We start from the raw sequence: 25,556 nt of genomic DNA, 5'->3' as shown, positions 1-25,556 counted from the left end.
ATTGCGCTGAATAATATTATATTGTATACATATACAGTATTTTGTTTATCTGTTCATCAGCCGATGAGTATTTGAGTTGTTTCTACTTTTTGGCCAACTGGTGATATTAATTCCATCATTACTTCTACATTCAAGAGTTGGCTACATAGTGTAGGAAAAAGCTTTCTCCCCTCCCCGTTTGTTTACTTACTTATCTCAACATGGATTTATGCATTCCTGTGAATTCATGTGTTAATATTTACTACAGTTACCAATTTTGGTGCTCAGGTTGTCCTAAATTTGTCTAGTGGAAGTTCCTTCAAGCTGAATCCTATGCCTTTGAATTGTTGCCGTCATTGTCTGAGCACTTCCTTACTTCCTGGCACCACAAGATATTCCAAGCTCATCTGGTACCTTCCTTGCCCACTCTGGAATCTGCTGCTTCTCTAAGGAGCTGTCATTCATTTTAATGAAGAATTGTATTCACAGACACAGACACACACAAATCTGTGTTTCTGTCTGTTGTCTATCTATCTATCATAATGTTAATTCATACCCATTTTCCAGATTTTAGTCTAGTACCACAGGGTTCATTCTGGTTTCTTCCTTTCCATATTTATAACTCTTACCTGTCAATGAGAAATGTAGCTCGTATTATTCTCAGTATATATACTTATTTAATCAGTCCCCTTTGTGTATAATCAATCTCCCGTTGCCACCATTGCCCTCCTCTGCAGACATTCTCCTTAACTTGATTGGGTTCCAGTACCCTACTCTGGGCCTTTGCCAACCACCTGCTTGGATGTCTTCGTCACCTTCTTAGAGTTCTCATACCCTATATTGTACTGCTGTATCTCTTTCTGTCCTTACTTCTCCCACTTCATGGACACCCTCCTCATGCCTCTCAGACTGTGAGTCCCCACTGGGTTACTGCCTCTGCTGTACCCCCTTTATGGATGCCCTGCGTCCTGTGCTCAGGCTCTGATCATCTGCACTTGACTGCTGCTACTGCTTACATACACACACCACTGCCACATATGCTTATGTATTTTGTATGGTTTTTTAGGCTGAATTATTCAGGAAGAGGTAAAAGGGAAAGAACTTTAATATTTTTGTCATTAGTAGAGCCAACTTTTATGTAATTTTCATAGTTTTTTGAATCATACTTCTAAGTTTTTTTAAAAAATATACATAATGTACTTGTTTGACATTAGACCAATTTAAAAGATTTGTCCTTACGCTATGTATCATGATCTTTAGTGTTAACAGTTCAGTGTATTGCAACCTTTTATAAGCTTGTTCATAATTGCTAATACTTGCATTTAAGAGATTCTTTCTTCTGGAATGATTCTAATTATGTAATTTATTTTTAGGTAAAAAGTTTAGAATGGAAGAACAAAGAAAACCAAGAAAGGGGATTTTCATTTTTGTTTTCACATTTTAAGAAATGTTACTTGCCTTATATTTTTCCAAACATCTGTAAGGAAAACAGTTTATATCATCCTATACTTGGTAGGTAATGTTTGGAATTTTCTGAAAGATCACACTTAAGAGTAAAATAATCTCTCACTGTAAAGTTGGCATTTGTTACTGCAGGAAACTGATCATATTTAATGCTTGTATTGGTTGGTATAGATATGATACCTAGATTCATACTGAAAGCAGATTTATATTAATAGGAAATTTTCAATGAGAATGAGTTTTTTTTTTTTGTTTTTTTTTTTTAAGAGACAGGGACTCGCTCTGTCACCCAGGAGGCTGGAGTGCAATGGCATGATTATAGTTTACTGCAGCCTTGAACTGCTGAGCTCAGGCGATCCTACCATCTTAGCCTCCCCAGTAGCTAGGACAACAGTCATGCACCACCACATCTGGCTAATTTTTTTTTTTTTTTTAGAGATGGGATCTCCCTATGTTGCCCAGGCTGGTCTTGAACTCCTGGCTTCAAGTGATCCTCCCGCCTTAGCCTCCCAAAGTGCTGGGATTATAAGCATGAGCCACTACACCCAGCCAACAATGAACAGATTTTTAAAAAACTTGTTCTCTGGATCTTATCGATTATAAAAGTTAGTCCACCAGAAATATTTGTGATTGTAAATTAAACTGAATTCTTGTTTGGCATGATCCTTAGACTATATTGTAAATTTTCTTTTTAAGGTCCCCCCATATGGGGGTTCAATCAAGTATCAGTCTTATTCAAATTCTGTGTGAATAATTACATAGCCATGTTTCATCCAGTATTTATATAGGTTGGTGCAAAAGTAATGGCAGTTTTTGCAATTACTTTTAATAATTATTGTGCCAACATATCTCTTGGAGCCTTGAGCCTAGAGCCTTGTGTACAAATCCTGGGTTAGAAGCATATCTCTGCCATATGTAGAAGGTATTGGTAGTCCGTAGGTAAATTGTCTCTTTCCCAGAAAGATGTTCCTAATACCAAGTTTAGGCAACTAACAGGCTCAGGTAAAACCTCATATTTTGTATGACTTCAAAATATGTGTTTCAGTGTTAGGTTAATTGAAGTGAGCTCTTATTTATTTTAAATGGTTCTGGAAGCTTCTTTGTACTTACGTAGGTTCATTGAACTTTTTGATATTTTGTAAAAATACATGTTTCCATATATCATCCTGGTATATATGGTTCACTCTTCTGAGTTCCATGCAAACATCTGGCAAATTCTGAAATGTCATTTTTGCGCTAAAGCTACTTCTAAAACCAGAGTAGCATAACAATATTTTCTCAAATATTTAAAAATGTCGGTTTTTTCTAAACATAATTTCTTTCTTATTTTGGTTTTCATTTTCCTTTTATTTTGCACAGACATCCCACAGATGAGACCAAAGCCACATTATGTCATGATAAAGAAAGATGCTGAAACCAATGAAGCAATCTATTGTACAAAGGAGCCTTTCATTAAAGCTCGTGTTATTGTCATTCGTTGGCTGGTTTCTTTCTGGCTGGAGCCAAAACCACATACAGGACCTCATATTCCTGGGATGGAAGGTGAAGTCTTGCCAAAGAATATTCAGGTAATGCACAAATGAGGCAGGCTTGTTAAAGTTAGAAATGGCTTTTGAGATTTAGTCCATTGATTTCAATTGCCTTAGGTGGAGAGTACACTTAAATAATAGTGCTATTTTATTTGTATAAATATATTTTGTAAATGCAAATTTTAATTATAGAATTAATAAGTTTCTTAATAAAGAAATGAAATGGGAAGTATAGAAGATAATTTCATTAGTATGTCAGTCTCAGCTTCTTATTTCTATATTTTAATTATACAATACTAAAAATATTCTTTATTGTACAGATAAATCTTACAAGTGAAAAGAACTGTGATCAAATGCTAGGACCTTGATGGCCCTTTTTAATTTGGGGACATTCACAAAATGCAGATTAAAAGACCTATTCACACCCCCTTCCCCCCTTTTTCAACAGACGCCAAGTCTAGAAATGTGATATAAAATTACAAAGCAATACAGTAGAGGAACTAATATTTCAAACTGTTGTTTTGGATTTAACAGTTTACTTTTTTCTCATACTTCTTTTTTATTTTCCATTTTCCCTCGTACATTTTTCTAAACATGTCTATATTACAGTATTTTTACTACTTTTATTTTCCTCTCCTCAGATTTTCTTACTTAGTTTTTAAAATCTTAAACTATGTGTGTTTTTTCTATAACACCTTAAATCTTTTATAAGTAGAATAAAGGTATAACGTGTGTTTAATTCATCACAGAAAATTTGACTTTTATTCCTCTTAGTTTATTTATCTATAGCAAACTGTATGGTGTGTTTTCCTCCAAAACTTTGCTCTAACTTCTGTATTAAGAACTATTAAGTGCAAAAATTCTCAAGCAGAACTATCAGCTTTCTGATCCTAGAACATGATGGATGAAAATCATAAATGTTTTTGGTTGGAAAGGTATATTTGAGATCACTTATTTAAGCTCTGTTATTTTATGGATGACAAAACTGAGGCCAAAAATTGAATAACTTAACAGAAAGTAATTTATACCACAGAATAGTGCTACTTCTACCATATAGTAATTTGCTTATCATCACCTTAAGACTTAATTTTTCCCTGTCTATCTGGTTAGGCTTGATCTTCAGACTTGGTGAAAATTCCATTATTAGAATTATAGAATTTTCTCTCAAGCTTTCTAATATTTTCTTTTAGTTTTGTTCCTACTTCTGTCATAAATTTTGTTCCTTTGTTTTTTGTTTTGTTTAAGAAGCTTTTACTTGTGTAAATTTTTGTCCACAGTAAAATAGAGATAATTATAAACATAAGTTTTTATTAGGTAAACATTTTGATGTTATTTACTTATTCTTGAAGGTCTGAGCTGTCTCTAATTCCATTATTCATCCACCCAGCTTTAATTAATAACTTGTTTGAGCTGCAAACTTACTGAGAAGAATATATAACTATAGGTGGGTAGATGATTAATTACCACACATTTTGGAGTATCTCTGTCTCTTAGATGTTGAGTTACTTGCATTGCCACTTAATTATTTAGAATTGCTTTTAAATGAAACTCTATGCCCGGAGTTTAAGCAGTGGTATAAATTACTTGGGAAATGTTTTGGATTTTGTCAGTATTACCTATTAAAAGACAAAATACATAGTTAAATGATTATGATATTGTTTCTCTCTCTCTCTCTTTTTTTTTTTTTTTTTTTTGTATTTTAGAGAGCAGCTGCTAGTTTAGTATCCAGAGAAGAAAGCAAAAATGATAATGCTGATAAAGCAGACAGAACTACAGAACCCGAACAGTCTCATTCCAATACAAGCACTCTCACGGAGCGAGAACCTAGCTCATCTAGTCTCTGTAGTATTGATGAAGAACATCTCACAGACATTGAAATAGTTCGCAGAGTTTTTTCTTCTAAAAGAAGTAATGTAAACTTTGTGACAGAGATATTTCGTCAGGTAACATACCTCTCAGTATTTTTAATTTATAAGGAAGGCTTTTATCTTTAATATTAAACGTACTGATTTTTAGCTGGGAACAGTGGTGTGTACCTTTAGTTGTAGTTGTTCAGGAGCCTGAGGTGGGAGAATCGCTTGAGCCCAGGAATTTGAGGCCACTTTGGACAACATGGTGAGACCGCATCTCTTAAAAAAAAAAAAGAGAGAAAGAAATTACTGATTATTAGCTATTTAAAATATATTCTTCATGTAGATTTTTTAAGTTTATACTTAGTTTATATAATTTACATCTAATCCTGTAGTATTTTCTATTCTTTATATATTTTAGTTTGTGATACTTTTAGTGTAATAATTATTTTCCCCTTATACTCCTGTTACCAGAATAATTTCTTAAATTACTCATTATAGATTGAAACTCTTCTATCATTTGATTAATAAACTATAGTAAAATTATTTTATCTTCCACTCTGTCATCAGTAAATGGTTTATGATATAAGAAGAGAGGTTTTTATTGCTTTTACCCTCAAGGCTTAGTTTTGTCCTCTAAGGCATTCTGAAGTCAAAGTTGATTAAGACAGATATTTCTTAGGGAAAGTATAGAAAAAAAAGGGAAAATAAAAGAACAAAAAGCTATTTCACATGAAATAGCTAGAAATCTCTAAGTGCATGTCCTCAAATATGTAGAAATTTTGTGGAAAAGAAACCTTATGAAAACTACCATTTGCTCTTGATGGCAAAGGCACTTAACTTTTACAGGTAAACAACATTGAGTTTTGCAGCTGAGGGGGATCATTCAGGTGTCTCAGCAAGTAAGTGGTAGATGTTCGAATAAAATGCCCACATCCTGGTTCCCGTGTCAGTGCTCTTTATTCAGTGCCACACTGCGTTCACATGCCAGGAAGCTCTCTAGGCAAAGCAAATAATCTTGATCTCCCACACATATTTAGTGATGTGTAAAACAAAGCATGAGACAGCATTAGCCTTGTCAGCCTAAGTTAAAGAAACAAACTTGTTTTCATTTTTGTCTAGCGTTGGCAGTGGTTCCAGCCAGATTTAAAGTTTGTGTTAACAGAATATGTAACAATTGGGAAAGGAAAGTTATTTGACAAATTATGTTGGAATACTCGTGGGGAATTTTAAAGCTTTGTAGAACTGTTCAGGCTCTCCAGTTGTTGAGTCAGTTTAAATAAGTTTATTTTTCTAGGCATTTGCTTCTTGTGTTTGTTTTCAAATTTGTTGACAAAGCTCATCACGTCCTCTTATAATTCTTTTAACCTCTGAAGCATTTCATGTTCCTCCTTTTCATTCCCATCAATGCAGTATTTAATTGCCTGCTAATTTTTTAATTTTTTTGTAGAGCAGGGTCTTGCTATGTTGTCCAGGCTGGTCTTGAACTCCTGGCCTCAAGCAATCCTCCTGCCTTGGGCCTCCCAAAGTGCTGGGATTACAGACATGAGCCACTGTGCCTGGCCCTAGCCCTTGTTTGTTTTTCTCTCTTTTTTTTTTTCTTTTTTTTGATGGCGATTCTTGCCAGAGATTTGTCAGTTTTATTAGGCTTTTCTTTCTGTCTTTTTCTATCTTTCCCCCCCAGCCCCCATTCCTTTTCCTTTAGTGGTTATTGTATAAGTTTTAACATGTATACTTCACTTTTCAAGTTCTAAAGTTATTTTTTTACCCTCTTCCTAATCAATACAAGGACCTTAGAACCCTACTAGTCTGATTTCTCCCCCCCAACGTATATATTATTATCAAGTAATTTAGTTCTATTTTTTGTGTTGGTGTGTATTTGTTATATGTTTGTCACTTTATTTTATGATTTCTTCCCTTTCAGATCTTCTATTTAGAATCACTTTCCTCTGCTTGAAGTTAGTCATTTAGAAATTACTTTAGTGGATGTATGTTGGTATCAAACACTTTTAATTTTATGGAGTTTTCCCAACTTTATTGAGGTATACCCGACAAATAAAAATTGTATATATTTAAGGTGTACATTGTGATGTTTTGATATACCTGTACATTGTGGATGATTACTACAATCAATCTGATTAACATAATCATGGCCTTACGTAGATAAAATTTCATTTGCTTGTATATGGTAAGAACACTTACGATAAAATCTTCTAGCAAATTTCAAGTGTAAAATACGGGATTATTAACTATAGTCACCATGCTAGATATCTGTTCATCCCACATAACTGAACCTTTGTACATTTTGATCAGCATCTCCCATTTTGCCTACTGCTCAGCCCTTAGTCACTACCATTCTACTCTGTTTTTATAAGTTTGATTTTTTAGATTGTACATTTAAGTGAGATTATACAGTAAATTGTCTTTCTGTGTCTAGCTTATTTCACTTAGAATAATGTCTGCTGGGTTAATCCATGTTGTTGCAAATGGTGGGATTTCCCTCTTTTTGTTTTTTTGAAACAGGGTCTCACTCCATTTCCCAGGCTGGAGTACAGTGGTGTGATCACAGCTCACTGCTCAAGTGATACCTATGCCTCAGCCTCCTGAGTAGCTGGGACTACAGGTGCACACCACCATGCCTAGCTAATTTTTAAAAGTTGTTTTGTAGAGAGGGGTTCTCGCTATATCGCCCAGGCTGGTCTCTAAGTCCTTGCCTCAAGCCATCCTCTCTCGTCGGCCTCCCAACGTGCTGGGATCGAAGGCATGAGCCACTGTGCCTGGCCCTAGGATTTTCTGCTTTTTTTTTTTTTTGAGATGGAGTCTCACGCTGTCACCCAGGCTGGAGTCTCATGCTGTCACCCAGGCTGGAGTACAGTGGCACTATCTCGGCTCACTGCAAACTCCGCCTCCCGGGTTCAAGTAGTTCTCCTGCCTCAGCCTCCTGGGTAGCTGGGATTACAGGCATGCGCCACCACACCCGGCTAATTTTTGTATTTTTGGTAGAGATGGGGTTTCACCATGTTGATCAGGCTGGTCTCGAACTCTTGACCTCGTGATCTGCCCACCTCAGCCTCCCAAAGTGCTGGGATTGCAGGCGTGAGCCACTGTGCCCGGCCAGATTTTCTGCTTTTTAAAGGCTGGATAATACTCTGTGTGTGTGTGTGTGTGTGTGTGTGTGTGTGTGTGTGTGTGTATTTCTGGCTCTCTGTTCCATTGCTCTATATGTCTGTTTTTTATGCTGGTACCATACTGTTTTGATTACTGTTTTGTAATGTATTTTGAAATCAAGACGTGGGTACCTCCTGCCTTGTTCTCCTTGCTCAAGATTATTCCAGGTCTTTTGTTGCTTCTTCATACAGGAATTAACTGCTGATTTATGAGCTTGAATATTCTGGTTTCTTTGACAGTTATTTCTCATTGTAAATTGATAAAGTATCACTCTGGTTTTATACATCAGTTTTTAGCTATGGCTAATATCAGTCTTTCCTCACAATTCATATTTAGCATGTTGGCAAAATCATATTTTGGAATCTGCAAGGATATAGGTTTCTGGTCTGTAGTAAATTCAAGCCACTAGGATGTAGTCTGACAACTTGTATAATATTTTAGCTCTGGAGGATATTAATTTTCTAAGATTATTAAATTTTATTTTTCATTGTTTTAGATTGACAGCAAAATTGAATGGGAAGTACATACTAATTTTTTAAAGCAGGTTAATTTTTCTGTACTTATAATTTCTTTGGGATCATTTTAACTATTTTAATGTTTTAAATTTTATTGTGAATCTTTTTAAGGAAGGCTGAGCTGTTGCTACAACTGTAAAATAAATATTCTTACAGCAGGCAGTGATGATCAAAATCTTGCCATTTGACCATTTAGCTGCTAGAATATGAGAGTGATAATTTAGGAAAGAGTTGATTAAAGAAAATAACAAATAAAGTAGTTTACTAAGGAATTAATAATAGCAAATAAACAAAAGGATTAACAAAACAACAATAAATATTCTGTTGATATTGCACATTAACTTTTCATCATCATCTTGTGAGCTGACCTTTTTGCTGGTTTCATTCCGATAAAATAAGTTCCATTTGACCACGTGATTATTATTTAATACACCTACTGATAACTCTATAATAGAAAGTGGCAGATTTTAGGTAAAGGGTTTGTGATTTTTAAGATTGATATTAACAGGTAGCGTCATAAAAAAAATAAAAAGGAAAAGCAATTTAATTCTTTTTTTTTTTTTTTTTTTTTTGATATGGAATCTCGTTCTTGTTGCCCAGGCTGGAGTGCAGTGGTGTGATCTTGTGATCTCAGCTCACCACAACTTCCGTCTCTCAGGTTCAAGCGATTCTCCTGCCTCAGCCTCCCAAGTAGCTGGTATTACAGGCATGCGCCCCACACCCAGCTAATTTTGTATTTTTAGTAGAGATGGGGTTTCTCCATGTTGGTCAGGCTGGTCTTGAACTCCCGCCCTCAGGTGATCTGCCAGCCTTGGCCTCCCAAAGTGCTAGGATTACAGGCATGAGCCACTGCGCCCAGCAGCAATTTAATTCTATTTGCACCTAAAAAGTAAAGTAAAAATATTAACCCATAAACACAAACACACACAAGGAAAAGACTTTGGGTTATGAGATTAAGTGTATTTTTGCTGTTTTATTTTTCCCTGTCTGGATTGTGTAAATTTTTTTTTTTTAATGAAAATCTGTTTTTGTGATGAGGAAAATATTTTTTTTAAGATCCCAGAAAATACCGGAAGAAAAGAATAACTATGAGATTTTTCTTTTAAATTTTGCCTTATTGTTAGACGATAGAACTTGATTATATGTAAAATGAAATATGACAGCCTTAATTTTTTTCTTTGTATGCTTAGAAAAGGTGAGGTACCTTATTACATGTGATTTTTATTAGTTTGTAGAGGCAAATTTAATTTTTATTTTAAAATCAAAATCTGTTTTAAAAGAAATAGTTCTCAAAAAGACAATGATGACTGGGTGTGGTGGTGTGTGCCTATAGTTCAAGCTACTCAGGAGACAGAGGCAGGAGAATCGCTTGAGGCCGGGAGTTCAGTCTAACCTGGGTAACATAGCGAGACCCTGTCCCTAAAATAATAAAAAATTTTAAAACCATAATAATGTAAGTTACAAAAAGTATAACTTATGAAAAGTCATATTTACATTGACCTTTGTAAGAGCTCAATTATTTCAGGAAGCAAGGAATATCACCATTCTGAGTAATACAATTTCAACTAATCTTTATTTCTTCTACTTGAAGTCAGTGCCTATCTACCGCAAACATTCCTATATCAGTGTGCAGATAATTTGCAGACAACAGGCTTTTTACGACAATGAATTGGTTAACTTTTAAAAGTTGTTTTTTATCTCACATTTTATAATAAGAGAAATATATGTACAGCAGGTCTTTAAGAAACATTGTGTAACTATAATGTTGATGGCAAAAAAAAAATAGATTCCCAGCAGGGGTCACTGTCTGTGTGGAGTTTGCATGTTCTCCCCACGTCTATGTGGGTTTTCTCTAGGTACTACAGTTCCCTCCCATATCCCAAAACTGTACACATTAGGTGAATTGGTGTGTCTAAATGGTCTCAGTCTGGGTGAGTGTTGGGGTGTATGTGATTGCACCCCACAATGGAATGGCATCCTGTCCAGGGCTGGGTTCTTGTCTTGCCCCTGAGCTGCTGGGATACACTGGCCACCAGTGATCCTGAATTAGAATATTTGGGTAATTAATTGTCTTACTTATTTTTATTAATCTTTCTTAAATGTACATATAGCTCACATTTATTTCAGTGTTTAATATTGTAAGTGTTTTGGTCTCTATTTAGAAGTTTGGTGATTTTTTTTTTTTACTAGAAATATCCCATAGGAACTTAACTTTTATTTATATCAATTAGCTTATGGCAAAATGAGTTTTGTTGTATGTCATTGTTTTGCTTAAAGTTGCAGTTTCCAAGAATCTGTGATGTGATGTGAAAAACATTACTGCATTAGTGGTTTGTGGCAAAGGAAAAAGTATCATTATCTTGATTCTCCTTTTTTTCCCTAGGCATTTTTATTACCAATTTGTGAAGCAGCAGCTATGAGAAAAGTGGTAAAAGTATATCAAGAATGGATCCAACAAGAGGAAAAACCTTTGTTCATGCAAGAGCCTGAAGAAATTGTGATCACTTCTTCAGACCTCCCTTGCATTGAAAATGTCACAGACCATGATATTTCAATGCAAGAAGGAGAAAAAAGAGAAGAGGTGAAGTTATAAGATTTTTATATTTTAGTATTACTCTAATAGATTAAGAGTTTTGCAGAAACATAATAATGGGTTAACACAAATATACTTATTAAATGGGAAGATAAAGATATCTTTCAGTATATTTTGCAGCAGTTTAGGTAATATAACAGTAGTCATCTCAGTACCGTATGGCAAAGCCCTGTGATACCACAACTTTTAAAGATTAATATTGAGGTTGTATACTGATTCTTTAAGCCATTGTCTAAATGAAAATTAGGTACTATTATAAAGGTGTAATATTTCAAACTGTGGTACTACATCAAAATGGATTTTAAAATACATACTTTCAGGGGGGTGTTATTACCAAATCACAATTCCTCCTTCCCTGGAGGGAGTAACTATTTAGGAGTGGCTACTCAGCATAAGCCACAGTGTTTGGGCCCCCTCCTTGGAATCTTTTGCACTAGAGCTGATTTCAGAACGTGAAACTTCTTGACTTGGTAAAATAAGTTATTTTGTGATAAGAAAGACTAGAGTTTACTCACAGCAGGGAAAAGATGAGAAAAGAGAGAGTAGTGGAGGTGGCATTTGAGTCCCTGGGGTTCCATTTATTCCTTTGGTTGTTCAACCTTTGTCACAGGTTAGACTCCAACAGCAGATGCTAAGATAGAGTTAGGAGTGCAGAAAGTTTATTGAAAGTGATTTATCTGTTTTGTCTGATTTGCCTTTCACCATAAAGTTGTCTGCGATTGATACATATCTTGCTAAATCTAGATAGGAATGATTGAGTAATGGGTATTCACTTTAGTGGTTAATCTAACCTCATCAGTGGAATTTAGTCAAGATACTAATGTGTGGATGACTAGGCCAATTCTGTAGGGATTTGATGAGCCTGAGCGTGTGTGTATGTGTGTATATACGTGTATATTTATATATACACACATACGTAGAGCACCCTCCCCCCTTCTAAGAAAGGGAAAAATGTAACTGAGAAATATAATTGAAGTAAATAAAATTAACCATATAAATTATGAAATAATATCTACAGTCCTAATTCTTACACACCAATGAAAAATATCAAATTTATTGATATTTTTATGCTGGAAAATAAACCTATGAGTTTAAAAAGAATTTGCTTTCCCTGACTTTGTTAGTCATGATGTGCCATATATAATGAGCCTACCCCACATCATTTACTATTCTTAAATAAGAATGATGGATAATATAAACTATCTACATACATAATTCAAAAACAAACAATGGAAGGAATGAAAGGAGAGAGGAAAGGGTAGATTGGTGATGTTAGGTGTGTTGTGTAACCAGCACTGGCTGCCATTAGAGATGTGGTTTTTCAAAGTGCCAGCAATTCTTGCAAATGGTGTGGTCCAAACCCAAAAGGTACAATGTACTGGTTTACATTTCTGATAAATTCAATATATAAGGGAGTCATTTAAATTTTTGGTGTTACAGTTATAAAGTGGAATTATGTTACAAATTCAGATAATTGTAAATGGGTTTTTAATTTTATTTATTATTATTATTATTATTTTGAAACAAGGTTTTCCTCTGTTGCTCTGGCTGGAATGCAGTGGCTTGAGCTCAGCTCACTGTAACCTCCACCTCCCGGGTTCAAGCCATCATCCAGCCTCAGCCACCCGAGTAGCTTGGACTATAGGCACTCGCCACCACACCTGGCTAATTTTTTTGTATTTTTAATAGAAATAGGGTTTCACCATGTTTCCCAGCTGGTCTTGAACTCCTGAGCTCAAGTGACCTGCCCACCTCAGCCTCCCAAAGTGCTGGGGATGACAGGCAGGAGCCACAGCCCCTGACCTAAATGGGCTTTTAAAATTCTCAAAGGATCTGTGAGACATTTGAAAGACATACAGAATACAAGACAGTTTCTTTTTTCTGTGTGTAGGACTGCCATGTGCTGTGTAGGATGCTTAGCATTCTCTGTCCTATTTCATTAAATTCTAGTGGTATCTTTTATTTGTTGTGACAAGAAAACACTCTCACAAATTTCAAAATACCATACAAAGCTTTTGGTTGCCCACATTGAGAACAAGTGTTGGAGGTAGAAACATGAGCAGACATTATTTCTACCTTCACATAACTTCTGGTTTAGCCGGAAGACAAGCATACAAAATAAGTATTATTATAAAACAGTGTTAATGCTATGATCCTAGAGCATGGAAGAGAGAACACCTAACTCTGCTTGGGGAAATCACGGAATGCTTCATGGAAGAGGTAGTATAAGATAAAAGAGCAGGTAGACAAATGGGAAAGGTAACACACAGTGTGAATAGCACCTACAAATGTATGAGAAACCTTGAAAATATTTTTATTTGGCTGCAACGTAGAGTAGATGAGACAGAACAGCAGGAAATGTGAGATAGACAGGACTGGATTCTGTTCAGTAACTTGTGTGCCATGTTAGTAGACTTTAATTACATTCTAGAAACTGGAAAGCCTTTGAATAAGAGAGTAGCATGAATAGTTACATACTTCAGAAGGTCATACCAGGCCCAGAATGGAGGATAGATTGTAGGTCAATCTGTAGGCAAGGAGACCAGTTAGGAAGGATTAGCAAAGTTTGGAAGTGAGATGATAAGTACCCGATCTAGGACAGTGGTAGTTGCAGTGGAAATATAAGGGAGAGGACAGATATATTAGTGTTTTTGAGGAATGGGGAGGTGTCGCAAGTTTCTTTCTTTTGCAACCAGAGTAGTTGCCATTCACACATGGATGGGAATTTTAAACAGCTCAAGTTTGGTGATGGCTAAGGCAGCTGGAGGGATTGGGTTGGCAGGAATGGGGGGAATCTGATTAATAAACTTATTTTTAAATATCTGAAGTCTGAGATGCTTGTGGGTCATTCAGGAAGAGCTCTTCAGAAGACACTCGATTACAGGGACATGGAGCTTAAGAGAAAGGCTAGACTAGACCATGGCATGTTTTATTGGCTACTCAGGGCAGGGTTCCAGTACTGTTTCTGGTAATGGCAGAGCTGTTTGTATTGGACTAAACCTCTTGCATATTACAAACCCTATACAAAATATTTTTGTAAAACTTAATCATTTAAAGATATTGGTGAATGACAAGAAGGAAGAAACTGGAGGGACACTTTAAAAAGAAAACTACAGAGTGCATTTCTGTTTGTGTTTTTTAACTGAGGGAACTCCCTTGTCTGTAAGACTTGTTACAGCTAAAATGCAAGCAGAAAGCTGTAGTCTCAGTGATTTGAAGTTTCAGTATTCTTTGAATAATGAGAATTTTAGTACTCCTAAGTAGGATAAACATAAACCATTTTCTTTGTCATTTATTTGGATTCTGGCATTTAATTTAGAACAGAATTCATCTTTTTACAAAGCTGTAGGTAATATAATCCCATTCTTGAGTATGTGAGAGTATGAAAGGGAGGTTTATACATTAGACCTATAGAAGAATACTCTCTGGAATGATATAATCTCTGGCTGCTCATTATGGGTTTTGTTGTTGTTTTTTACTTTATATTTTTGTCATTGAGAATCCTTTTTTACAGTGAATATACATTGTTTTTGGATTTGGATAAGACATCATCTATTTTGAGAGAAAGAAACCTGTTTAGCAGTGGGACCTGATAATTTCATTTACCTTTTCAACTTAACTGACTAGTTGCAGCATTCTTATTAATGAAATATTAAAAACTTGATATTTTGCTTCAGGAAAATGGGACCAATACTGCTGATCATGTTCGAAATTCCAGTTGGGCAAAAAACGGCTCCTACCAAGGTGCTCTTCATAACGCCTCTGAAGAAGCCACAGAACAAAACATACGAGCTGGTACCCAGGCAGTTTTGCAGGTGGATCACTTTATGGCTATTTTTAAAAATAAAATAATCATTAAATATTTCTGTTCAGTATTTCAGTATACAGTATACTTTTCACAATATAATAAATTCACCACCTACATTTATCATTATGCCATATTATTTTTATTTTTTCCTTTCATCACTTAATATATTAATAAACATTACATATTATTCTAGATAATTTTAAATGTTATATAAATTATGGCGTACTGTCATCTGCAACTGATTTTTTTTATTAGCCATTCTGTTTATGAGATTTGTTGTTACTATACAGCCATAATTCATTTTAACTATTTTGTGGTATTGTACTTTATTTCACATTTTACTTATTCATTTTTCTGTTGTTGGTCTTTTGTTTCCAGTTTTTCACTATTCCAAATAGTACTACAGTGAATTTTTTTTTTTTTTTTTTTTTTGAGATGGAGTTTTAGCTTTTGTTGCCCAGGCTGGAGTGCAATGGCACAATCTTGGCCCACTGCAACCTCTGCCTCCTGGGTTCAAACGATTCTCCTGCCTCAGCCTCCCAAGTAGCTAGGATTACAGGCGCGTGCCACTATGCTCGGCTAATTTTGGTATTTTTAGTGGAGACAAGGTTTCACCATGTTGGCCAGGTTGGTCTTGAACCTCCTGGTGCTGGGATTATAGGTGTGAGCCACCGTGCCTGGCTGTGAACATTGTTTTTTTTTTTTAGACGGAGTTTCACTGTTGTTGCCCAGGTTGGAGTGCAATGGCACGATCTCAGCTCACTGCAACCTCTGCCTCCTGGGTTCAAGCGATTCTCCTGCCTCAGCCTCCCAAGAACCTGGGATTACAGGTGCCCACCACCACGCCTGGCTAATTTTTTTGTATTTTCAGTAGAGATGGGGTTTCATCATGTTGGCCAGGCTGGTCTCAAACTCCTGACCTCAGGTAATCCACCAGCCTTGGCCTCCCAAATTGCTGCGATTATAGGCATGAGCCACCACGCCCAGCTGTGAACATTCTTATATGTGTATTTTTATACGCAGCTGGGAAAATTTCCCTAGGGTATGTACCAAAAGTGGAATTACTGAGTTGTAGGATTTGTACATTAATAACTTTACTATTATCGCCCAATTGTTCTCCACTTTGTCAGAATAATTTACATTCCCTCTAGTAGTGTTTGGGAGTTCTCATTTCCTTATGTTCTCCCTATTACTTGTACTGTCAGATTTTAATTTTTTGCTGGTCCTTTATATGTGAAATATTGTCTCATTTTTAAAAAAGTGTTTGTTTTTCCATTTTAATTTGCTTTTCCTTCATCATTACTGAATTTGAGCATCTATTCTTATCTATGAATTCATATGCTTTTCCATTATTTTGGGTGTTGGTCTTTCTCTTAATGGTTTGTAGTAGTTCATTATATTCATTCACTTTTTTTTTTTTTTTTTTGAGGTGGAGCCTCAGTCTGTCACCCAGGCTAGAGTGCAGTGGCACAATCTCAGCTCACTGCAACCTCTGCCTCCCAGGTTCAACCAGTTCTCCTGCCTCAGCCTCCTGAGTAGCTGGGATTACAGACGCACATCACCATGTGCCTGGATAACTTTTGTATTTTTAGTAGAGATGGGTTTTTGCCATGTTGGCCAGGCTGGTCTTAAACTCCTGACCTCAAGTCATCTGCCTGCCTCAGCCTCCCAAAGTGTTGGGATTATAGGCATGAGCCACTGTGCCTGGCCAATCATTCACTTTTTAAATCAAACTGTCCTTGTCAAGACCACATGTGACCTCTACATTGTTAAATCAGATGTACATTTTTTCAGTCCTAATCCTGCTTGATTTATCAGAAGCATATACAGAGTAGATCATTCCTTCCCCATTGAAATGCTTCTTTGCTTGGCCTCCAGAATAACATATCCTCCTGTTTCTTCTCACTTCATTGTCCACTTCTTAAAGCAGATTCTTTCACTGATTTTTCTGTAAAGCCCTGACCTTTTCATGTTTTAGTACCCAGGAATCAGTTCTTGAATCTCTTATTCTCTTGTCTCATACATATAGATGGCTTTAAATATCATCTATATGCTACAGCTTCAGATTTTTATATGTAGTCTAGGATCTCTCATCTGAATTCTGTGAATCCTTAACTAAAATATTCAAATATCAAATTGGCTATCTAATAAGTATCTCAAATTTGAGTGCTTTTCCTGCAGTCTTCCTTGTTTCATTTATTGGCAACTCTGTTTTCCATTTCCCTTAACGTTTGTCTAATTTGATGACAAATCCTGTCAGCTCTCCCTTCATAATGTGTACGGAATCTGACTACTGCTCAGCACACACACTACCTCTTGTGTCTAAGTCTCTGTAATCGTTCATCTGTAATATTGTAGTAAGTTTCTAATTAGTCTCCCTGCTTCTGCCCTGCCCACCTGTCACTCTGCTCTGGCCAGAGGGATCCTGTAAAATGTACGTCAGATTATGTCATTTTTCTGCTCAGAATCCTCCAGTGGCTTTCCATTATCACTAGGCAGCAATGCAGAAGTCTTTATAATGGTCTATAAGGCCATCATTGCTCAGAGTGTGGTCCATAGACTAGGGCTGGCCCACAGCATAACTGCAAAACAGAGTAAAACTTTAGAAATGAAATAATTTAATACCTCTTGATTCTGTTAAAAAGTTTGCATTTGAATTTCGTCTTAATCTTTTTTCATTTCCTTTTTTCTGTTCATTTTTCCCCCAGTTGATAGTCTTTATTTTTATTTTTTATTATTCCATGGATTATTGGGGTACCAGTGGTATTTGGTTACATGAGTAAGTTCTTTAGTGGTGGTATGAGATTTTGGTGCACCTAACACCTGAGCAGTATACACTGCACCCTTTTTGCAGTCTTTTATCCCTTGCCCCCCTACCACCCTTCCCACAAGTCCTCAAAGTCCACTGTATCATTCTTATGCTTTTGTGTCCTTATAGCTTAGCTCCCACATATCAGGGAGAACATACGATGTTTGGTTTTCTATTCCTGAGTTACTTCACTTAGAATAATAGTCTCCAGTCTCATCCAGGTTGCTGCAAATGCTGTTAATTCATTCCTTTTTATGGCTGAGTAGTATTCCATTGTCTATATATACCACAGTTTCTTTATCCACTCATTGATTTATGGGTATTTGGGTTGGTACCACAATTTGCAATTGCAAGTTGTGCTGCTATAAACGTGTGTGCAAAATGTCTTTTTCATATAGTGACTTGTTTTCCTCTGGGTAGATACCCAGTAGTGGGATTGCTGGATTAAAATGGCAGTTCTACTTTTAGTTCTTTAAAGAATCTCCACACTGTTTTCCATAGTGGCTGTACTAGTTTACATTCCCACCAGCAATGTAAAAGTGTTCCCTGATGACCACATCCGTGCCAGCATCTAGTGTTTTTTGATTTTTTTTTTTATTATGGCCATTCTTGCAGGAGTCAGGTGGTATCGTATTGTGGTTTTGATTTGCATTTCCCTGATCATTAATGATTTTGAGCATTTTTCACATGTTTGTTGGCCATTTGCATATCTTTTGAGAATTGTCTGTTCATGTCCTTAGCCCACTTTTTTATGGGATCGTTTGTTTTTTTTCTTACCAATTTGTTTGAATTCATTGTAGATTCTGGGTATTAGTCCTTTGTCAGATGTCTAGATTGTGATGATTTTCCCCTACTCTGTGAGTTTTCTCTTCACTCTGCTATTCCTTTTGCTGTATAAAAGCTGTTTAGTTTAATGAAGTCCCAGCTGTTTATCTTTGTTTTTATACTGCTTTTGGGTTCTTGGTCATGAAATCCTTGCCTAAGCCAATGTCTAGAGGGGTTTTTCCAATGTTATCTTCTAGAATTTTCATAGTTTCAGGTCTTAGATTTAAGTCCTTAATCCATCTTGAGTTGATTTTTGTATAAGATTAGAGATGAGGATCCAGTTTCGTTCTGCTACATGGGGCTAAGCTATCATCCCAGCACCATTTATTGAAAAAGGTGTCCTTTCCCCACTTTATGTTTTTGTTTGCTTTGTCGAAGATCAGTTGGCTGTAAGTATTTGGGTTTATTTCTGGGTTCTCTATTCTGTTCCATTGGTCTCTGTGCCTATTTTTATACCAGTACCATGCTGTTTTGGTGACCATGGCCTTACAGTATAGTTTGAAATCAGGTAGTGTGATACCTCCAGATTTGTTCTTTTTGCTTAGTCTTGCTTTGGCTATGTGGGTCCTTTTTCATTTCCATATGAATTTTAGAATTGTTTTTTCTAATTCTATGAAGACTTATGGTGGCATTTTGATAGAGATTGCATTGAATTTGTAGATCACTTTTGGCAGTATGGTCATTTTTACAATATTGATTTTACCCATCCATGAGCATGGGATGTGTTTGCATTTGTTTGTGTCATCTGTGATTTCTTTCAGCAGTGTTTCATAGTTTTCCTTGTAGAGGTCTTTCACCTCCTTGGTTAGGTATATTCCTAAGTATTTTATTTATTTATTTATTTATTTTTTTGCAGCTATAATAAAAGGGGTTGAGTTCTTGATTTGATTCTCTGCTTGGTTGCTGTTGGTGTATCTCCTGTTTTGTTTCTTAATGAGTTTATTTGGATTTTCTCTCTTCTTTTCTTGGTTAATCTTTCTAATGGTCTATCAATTTTATTTATCTTTTCAAAGAACTAGCTTTTTGTTTCACTTATCTTTTGTATTTTGTTTGTTGTTTTAATTTAGTTCTGCTCTGATCTTGGTTATTTCCTTTCTTCTGCTGGGTTTGGGTTTGGTTTGTTCTTGTTTCTCTAGTTCCTTGAGGTATGACCTTAGACTGTCGGTTTGTGTTCTTTCAGTCTTTTTGATGTAGCTTTTTAAGGCTATGAACTTTCCCCTTACTACCACCTTTGCTGTATCACAGAGATTTTGATAGATTGTGTCATTATTGTCATTCAGTTCGGAGAATTTTTTTGTTTGTTTGCTTGTTTGTTTGTTTCTGAGACACAGTTTCACTCTTGTTGCCCAGGCTGGAATGCAGTAGTGCGATCTCAACTCATTGCAAACTCCACCTTCCGGGTTCAAGTGATTCTCCTGCTTCAGCCTCCTGAGTAGCTGGGATTACAGGCATGCACCACCACGCCTGGCTAATTTTGTATTTTTAGTAGAGACAGGGTTTCTCCATGTTGATCAAGCTGGTTTCGAACTCCCACCCTCAGGTGATCCGCCCACCTCAGCCTCCCAAAGCTCTGGGATCACAGGCATAAGCCACTGTGCCCAGCCAGAAGAATTTTTAAATTTCCATCTTGATTTTGTTTTTGACCCAATGCTCATTCAGGAGCAGGTTATTTAATTTCCAAATATTTGCATGGTTTTGAAGGTTCCTTTTGGAGTTGATTTCCAGTTTTATTCCATTGTGGTCTAAGAGAGTGCTTTGATATAATTTCAATTTTTTAAAATTTATTGAGGCTCATTTTGTGGTTTATCATATGGCCTATCTTGGAGAAAGTTCCATGCACTGTTGAATAGAATGTGTATTCTGCAGTTGTTGGATGAAATGTTCTGTATGTATCTGTTAAGTCCATTTGTTCCAAGGCATGGTTTAAATCCATTGTTTCTTTGTTGTCATTCTGTCTTGATGACCTGTCTAGTGCTGTCAGTGGAGAATTGAAGTCCCCCGCTATTATTGTGTTGCTGTCTATCTCATTTCTTAGGTCTATTAATAATTGTTTTATAAATTTGGGAGCTGCAGTGTTAGGTGCATATATGTTTAGGATTGTGATATTTTCCTGTTGGACAAGGCCTTTTACCATTATCTAACGTCCCTCTTTGTCTCTTTTAACTGCTGTTGCTTTGAAGTTTGTTTTGTCTGATACAAGAATTGCTACCCCTGTTCGCTTTTGGTGTCCATTTGCATGAAATGCCTTTTTCCACCCCTTTACTTATGTAAGTCTTTCTGTGTTTGGTGAGTCTCCTGAAAGCAGCAGATAGTTGGTTGGTGAGTTCTTATCCATTCTACAGTTCTCCATCTTTTAAGTGGAGCATTTACACAATTTACATTCAATGTTAGTATTGAGATGTGAGGTACCATTCCATTCATTGTGCTGTTTGTTGCCTGTGTACCTTGGTTTTTTTGTTTGTTGTTTTTGCTTTTTAAATGGTATTTTTGTTTTATAGGTCCTGTGTGATTTATGCTTTAAAAAGGTTCTGTTTTGATATGTTTCTAGGATGGTTTCAAGATTTAAATCACCTTTTAGCAGTTCTTTTAGTGGTGGTTTGGTATTGGCAAATTCTCTCAGCATTTGTTTATCTGAAAAAGACTGTATCTTTCCTTCATATATGATGCTTAGTTTTGCTGGATACAAAATTCTGGGCTGATAATTGTTTTGTTTGAGGAGGCTGAGGATAAGGCTCCAATCCCTTCTAGCCTATAAGGTTTCTGCTGACAGGTTTTCCTTTGTGGGTTACCTGGTAGTTTTGTCTCACAGCTTTTAAGAGTCTTTCCTTCATCTTAACTTTAGATAACCTGATGACAGTGTGCCTAGGTGATGATCTTTTTGCAATGAATTTCCCAGGTGTTCTTTGTGCTTCTTGTATTTAGATATGTGGGTCTCTGGCAAGGCCAGGGAAGCTTTCCTTGATTATTCCCCCAAACATGTTTTCCAACTTTTAGATTTCTCTTCTTCCTCAGGAACACCATTTATTCTTAGATTTGGTTGTTTAACATAATCCCAGACTTCTTGGAGGCTTTGTTCATATTTTCTTATTCTTTTTTCTTTGTCTTTATTGTGTTGAAGACCATGTCTTCAAGCTCTGAATTTCTTTCTTTCTTTCTTTCTTCTTGTTCAATTTTATTGCTGAGACTTTCCAGAGCATTTTGCATTTCTATAAGTATGTCCAGTGTTTCCTGAATTTTTGATTGCTTTTTCTTTAAGCTATTTATTTCCTTGAATATTTCTCCCTTCACTTCTTGTGTGGTTTTCTGGATTTCCTTGTACTGGGCTTTGCCTTTCTCTGGTGCGTCCCTGATTAGCTTAATAACTAACCTCCTGAATTCTTTTTCAGGTAAATCAGGGATTTATTCCTGGTTTGGATCCATTGCTCGTGAGCTAATGTGATTCTTGGGGGTGTTAAAGAGCCTTGTTTTGTCATATTACCAGAGTTGGTTTTCTGGTTCCTTCTCATTTGGGTAGGCTCTGTCAGAAGGAAGGTCTAAGGCTGAAGGCTATTGTTAAGATTCTTTTGTCCCATAGAGTGTTCTTCTGATGTAGTACTCTCCCCCTTTTCCTATGGATGTGGCTTCCTGTGAGCTGAACCACAGTGATTGTTGTTTCTCTTCTGTGTCTAGCCACCCAGCAAGTCTACCCGGCTCCAGGCTGGTACTGGAGTTTGTCTGCACACAGTCATGTGATGCGAACTGTCTGTGGTTCTCTTAGCCATGGATACCAGCAACTGTTCTAGTGGAGGTGGCAGCAGGTGAAATGAACTCTGTGAGGTTTCTTAGCTTTGGTGGTTTAATTCTCTGTTTTTGTGCTGGTTGGCCTCTTGCCGGGAGGTGGCACATTCCAGAGAGCATCAGCTGTGGTAGTATGGAAAGGAACTGGCAGTGAACGGGGCCCTAGGTCTTCCAAGAGCATATGTCCTTTGTCTTCAGTTACCAGGGTGAGTAGGGAAGGCCCATCAGGTGGGGGCAGGGCTAGGTGTGTCTGAGCTCAGACTCTCCTTGGGTGGGTCTTGCTACAGCTGCTGTGAGGGATGGGGGTGAGGTTCCCAGGTCAATGGAGTGTGTACCTGTGAGGATTATGGCTGCCTCTGCTGAGTTATGCAGGTTGTCAGGGAAGTCAGGGAAAGCCGGCAGTCACAGGCCTTACCCAGCTCCCAAGCAATCTGAAGGGCCGGTCTCTCTCCCACCATGCCTGCCCTAACAACACTGAGTCTGTTTCCAGGCAGTGGGCGAGCAGGGTTTGAGAACTTGCCCTGGGCTACCTTCCTCCCAGCTGTGAAAAAAATGGGCTTTGGTTCTTCCCCTGCCTGTGGAGTCTGCACACCGGATTCACACCCTCTGAGTTCTGGCCAGGAGGCTTCTTGCCTGATTCAAATTTTTACAAAGTTCATCTGGAGACTTCCTTCTCCCTGTGGCATTTTCCACGCACCTCTGGCCGCCCTCCCAAAGGATCCCTGTGGTGCCAGGCAGGAATGGCTTGCCTGGGGACCCAGCAAGCCCCCAGGGCATTTCCTACTGCTTGCTCTACCCCTGTATTTCCCTCAGCTCTCTAAATTTACTCTGCTCTAGGTAAGGTCGGAAATTTCTCCCACAAAGTAGACCTTCAGTTTCCCCAGTGGGTGTGTGTTTTCAGGAGAGAAGGATCTCCATTTCCCACTTCTGCCGTTTGGACACTCACAGCATTTGGAGTGTCTCCCGGGTCCTGCAGGAGCAGTTTGCTTCCTTCAGAGGTCTGTGGGTCGTTTTGGGATTCCTGGTGTTTGTTCTTGCAGTTGTTCTGGAGGTAAAATTCACGATATGAGCCTCCACACGCTGCTCTGTCTGTCCAAGTCGGAGCTGCAGTTTAGTTCTGCCTCCCATCAGCCATGATGATCTCTCTCCCAATCTCTGTTCATTTTTCGTTGTGTTTTAAAATCGGATTGATATGCAGAAGATTGGGGCTGGGGAAGACCTGTTCTTTCACTACAGGTAGTGTGAGAATCTCTGCTCCACATACTCTGGCTGTTTTTCAGCATCATCTTCCACTGCTTTTCCCCTGGTTTACTTCACTCTGTGCTCCTTGCTGTTCCTCAAGCATGTTAGGCGGGCTCTCACCTCAGGTCCTTTGAACTTGATTTTCCTCTTTTTCTGAAATACTATTCTCCTAGACAGGAACATAGCCCATTTGTCTTTTCCTTTTCAGTTTGCTGATACTTATTCTCTACCACCCACTCTTCCTTTTATGCTTACTGGGCCCCTCAGATCCATGGGATGAGAGTGAGCACCCTTGTCTTATTCTTGGCTTTTTGTGGTATTTCTCAAGTTCTGTTACTATGTATATACTTTTTTTTATACTTTTTGATAAATGCTCTTTTTTATTTTAATGAATGTTTGCTTTTTTCTTAGTTTGCTAAAAATTGTTTTCAGTCATAAGTGTTAAACGCTTTTTCTGCATACATAGTGATAATCATAGTTTTTTCCATTTCGATATTTTGATGGGATGTAGTAATAGATTTTTCTAATGGAATCTTTTGTCACCAAAACAGATATACAAACCTAAAAATAAATAAGAAAAAGAGGATAAAATGTCTTGAACAACTCATTCAGAAAATTCTTCTTGATTTAGATGTCATCTTTTATCCTAAACTATGTGTATTTATTTATTTTTTTTCAATTTATTATAGCAATAGAGTTACTAAAGCTTCTCAGTTTAGAAGTACTGTGTTTTAGGCCAGGTGCAGTGGCTCACGCCTGTAATCTCAGCAATTTGGGAAGCCAAGGTGGGCAGATCACTTGAGGCCAGGAGTTTGAGACCACCCTGGCCAATATAGCGAAACCCTACCTCTAGTAAAAATACAAAAATTAGCCTGGCGTGGTGGCACACATGCCTGTGATCCCAGCTACTTGGGAGGCTGAGGCAAGAGAATCTGTTGAACCCAGGAGGCAGAGGTTGCAGTGAGCCGAAGTCATACCACTGCATTCCAGCCTGGGTGACTAAACAAGACTCAGTCTCAAAAAAAAAAAAAAAAAAAAAAAAGAAATACTGTTGTTTGCACTTGGTTACCTACAATTAACTTTATATTTGTCTAGGTAAACAGAAAAATAGGTCGGTTTAATGAGTTTACGTTTTAGTTATTAAGCTTGTAGAATTAACCCACAGTGTGATCAGTGTCTGTTTCTGTTTGAATAAGAAATTTGCCATTGAAATTCCTTTGTGAATAGCTAATGATTTCTTTTGTCTTAGGTGTTTATTATAAACTCATCAAATATATTTCTTCTTGAACCTGCAAATGAAATAAAAAATCTTCTGGATGAGCACACAGATATGTGTAAACGCATTCTTAACATTTATCGGTACATGGTTGTACAAGTATCAATGGACAAAAAGACTTGGTAAAAAAATTTTTATCCTTTATGTCTATGTGTTTTTATTGTGTACACAGGTATAGTAATTTTTAGAGAAATAGTGTCTGTGAAGAGGGTTTGTTTACAGTATTATAGGGGCTCCTATTATTGAATAAATATAAAATTAATCATAGTGACAATAGTTCCTTTCACCTTATCTGAAACTTTGTTCAGACTTCCACAAGACCCCTTGGACTGTCTTTCCTGAAGTTGGCATATAATGGCCTCATCCTCCTCAACCCCTAAGGAAAGAATACATGCATACAAATGTATATGAGTAAATGAAGTTTACTTGTGTGTGAATGAGTTAATGAATAAGTTGATGATTGACTGAATATGTGAATGCCTGAATCCTTCGTCTGGCATTCAGAGCTGTATACCGTCAGGCTCTGCCTACTTTTCCTGTCTGAAGTCTAACCTCCAGCTTGCAGGATAAGATCCTGCTTCCCAGCTCTTATCAAGTTGCTCTTCCCTGGGCACCTTCTGAACTTTCCTTTAGAGTGTCTAATTCTGCTGTTTTTCCTGTTTTCACCATAACTGTCCCTTAGATTCACCTTCCTGTTTCTGCGTATCCTTACTTAAATTTTTTT

General features: G+C 37.1%; 1 protein-coding gene across 18 annotated transcripts in view; it reads left to right on the top strand.

The window, feature by feature from the left end:
• Nucleotides 1–25,556, top strand: part of RALGAPA1 (Ral GTPase activating protein catalytic alpha subunit 1) — a 219,588-nt gene that overhangs the window by 9,406 nt on the left and 184,626 nt on the right. For 17 of the 18 annotated variants that reach the window (XM_030813587.1, XM_030813603.1, XM_030813555.1 and 14 more), the window contains 6 exons: nt 1,353–1,491; nt 2,800–3,008; nt 4,673–4,912; nt 10,886–11,083; nt 14,773–14,910; nt 24,806–24,954. In XM_030813587.1, the coding sequence (XP_030669447.1) occupies nt 1,353–1,491; nt 2,800–3,008; nt 4,673–4,912; nt 10,886–11,083; nt 14,773–14,910; nt 24,806–24,954 (1,073 nt within the window). The remainder of the gene's footprint in view (nt 1–1,352; nt 1,492–2,799; nt 3,009–4,672; nt 4,913–10,885; nt 11,084–14,772; nt 14,911–24,805; nt 24,955–25,556) is intronic. The other variant, XM_030813550.1, reaches the window with a different exon arrangement.

The sequence above is a fragment of the Nomascus leucogenys genome, chromosome 1a, assembly GCF_006542625.1.
Source record: "Nomascus leucogenys isolate Asia chromosome 1a, Asia_NLE_v1, whole genome shotgun sequence".
Taxonomy (NCBI): Eukaryota; Metazoa; Chordata; class Mammalia; order Primates; family Hylobatidae; genus Nomascus; species Nomascus leucogenys.
Note: the sequence above shows the minus strand (reverse complement) of the source record. Positions and strands in the feature narration are given on the sequence as shown.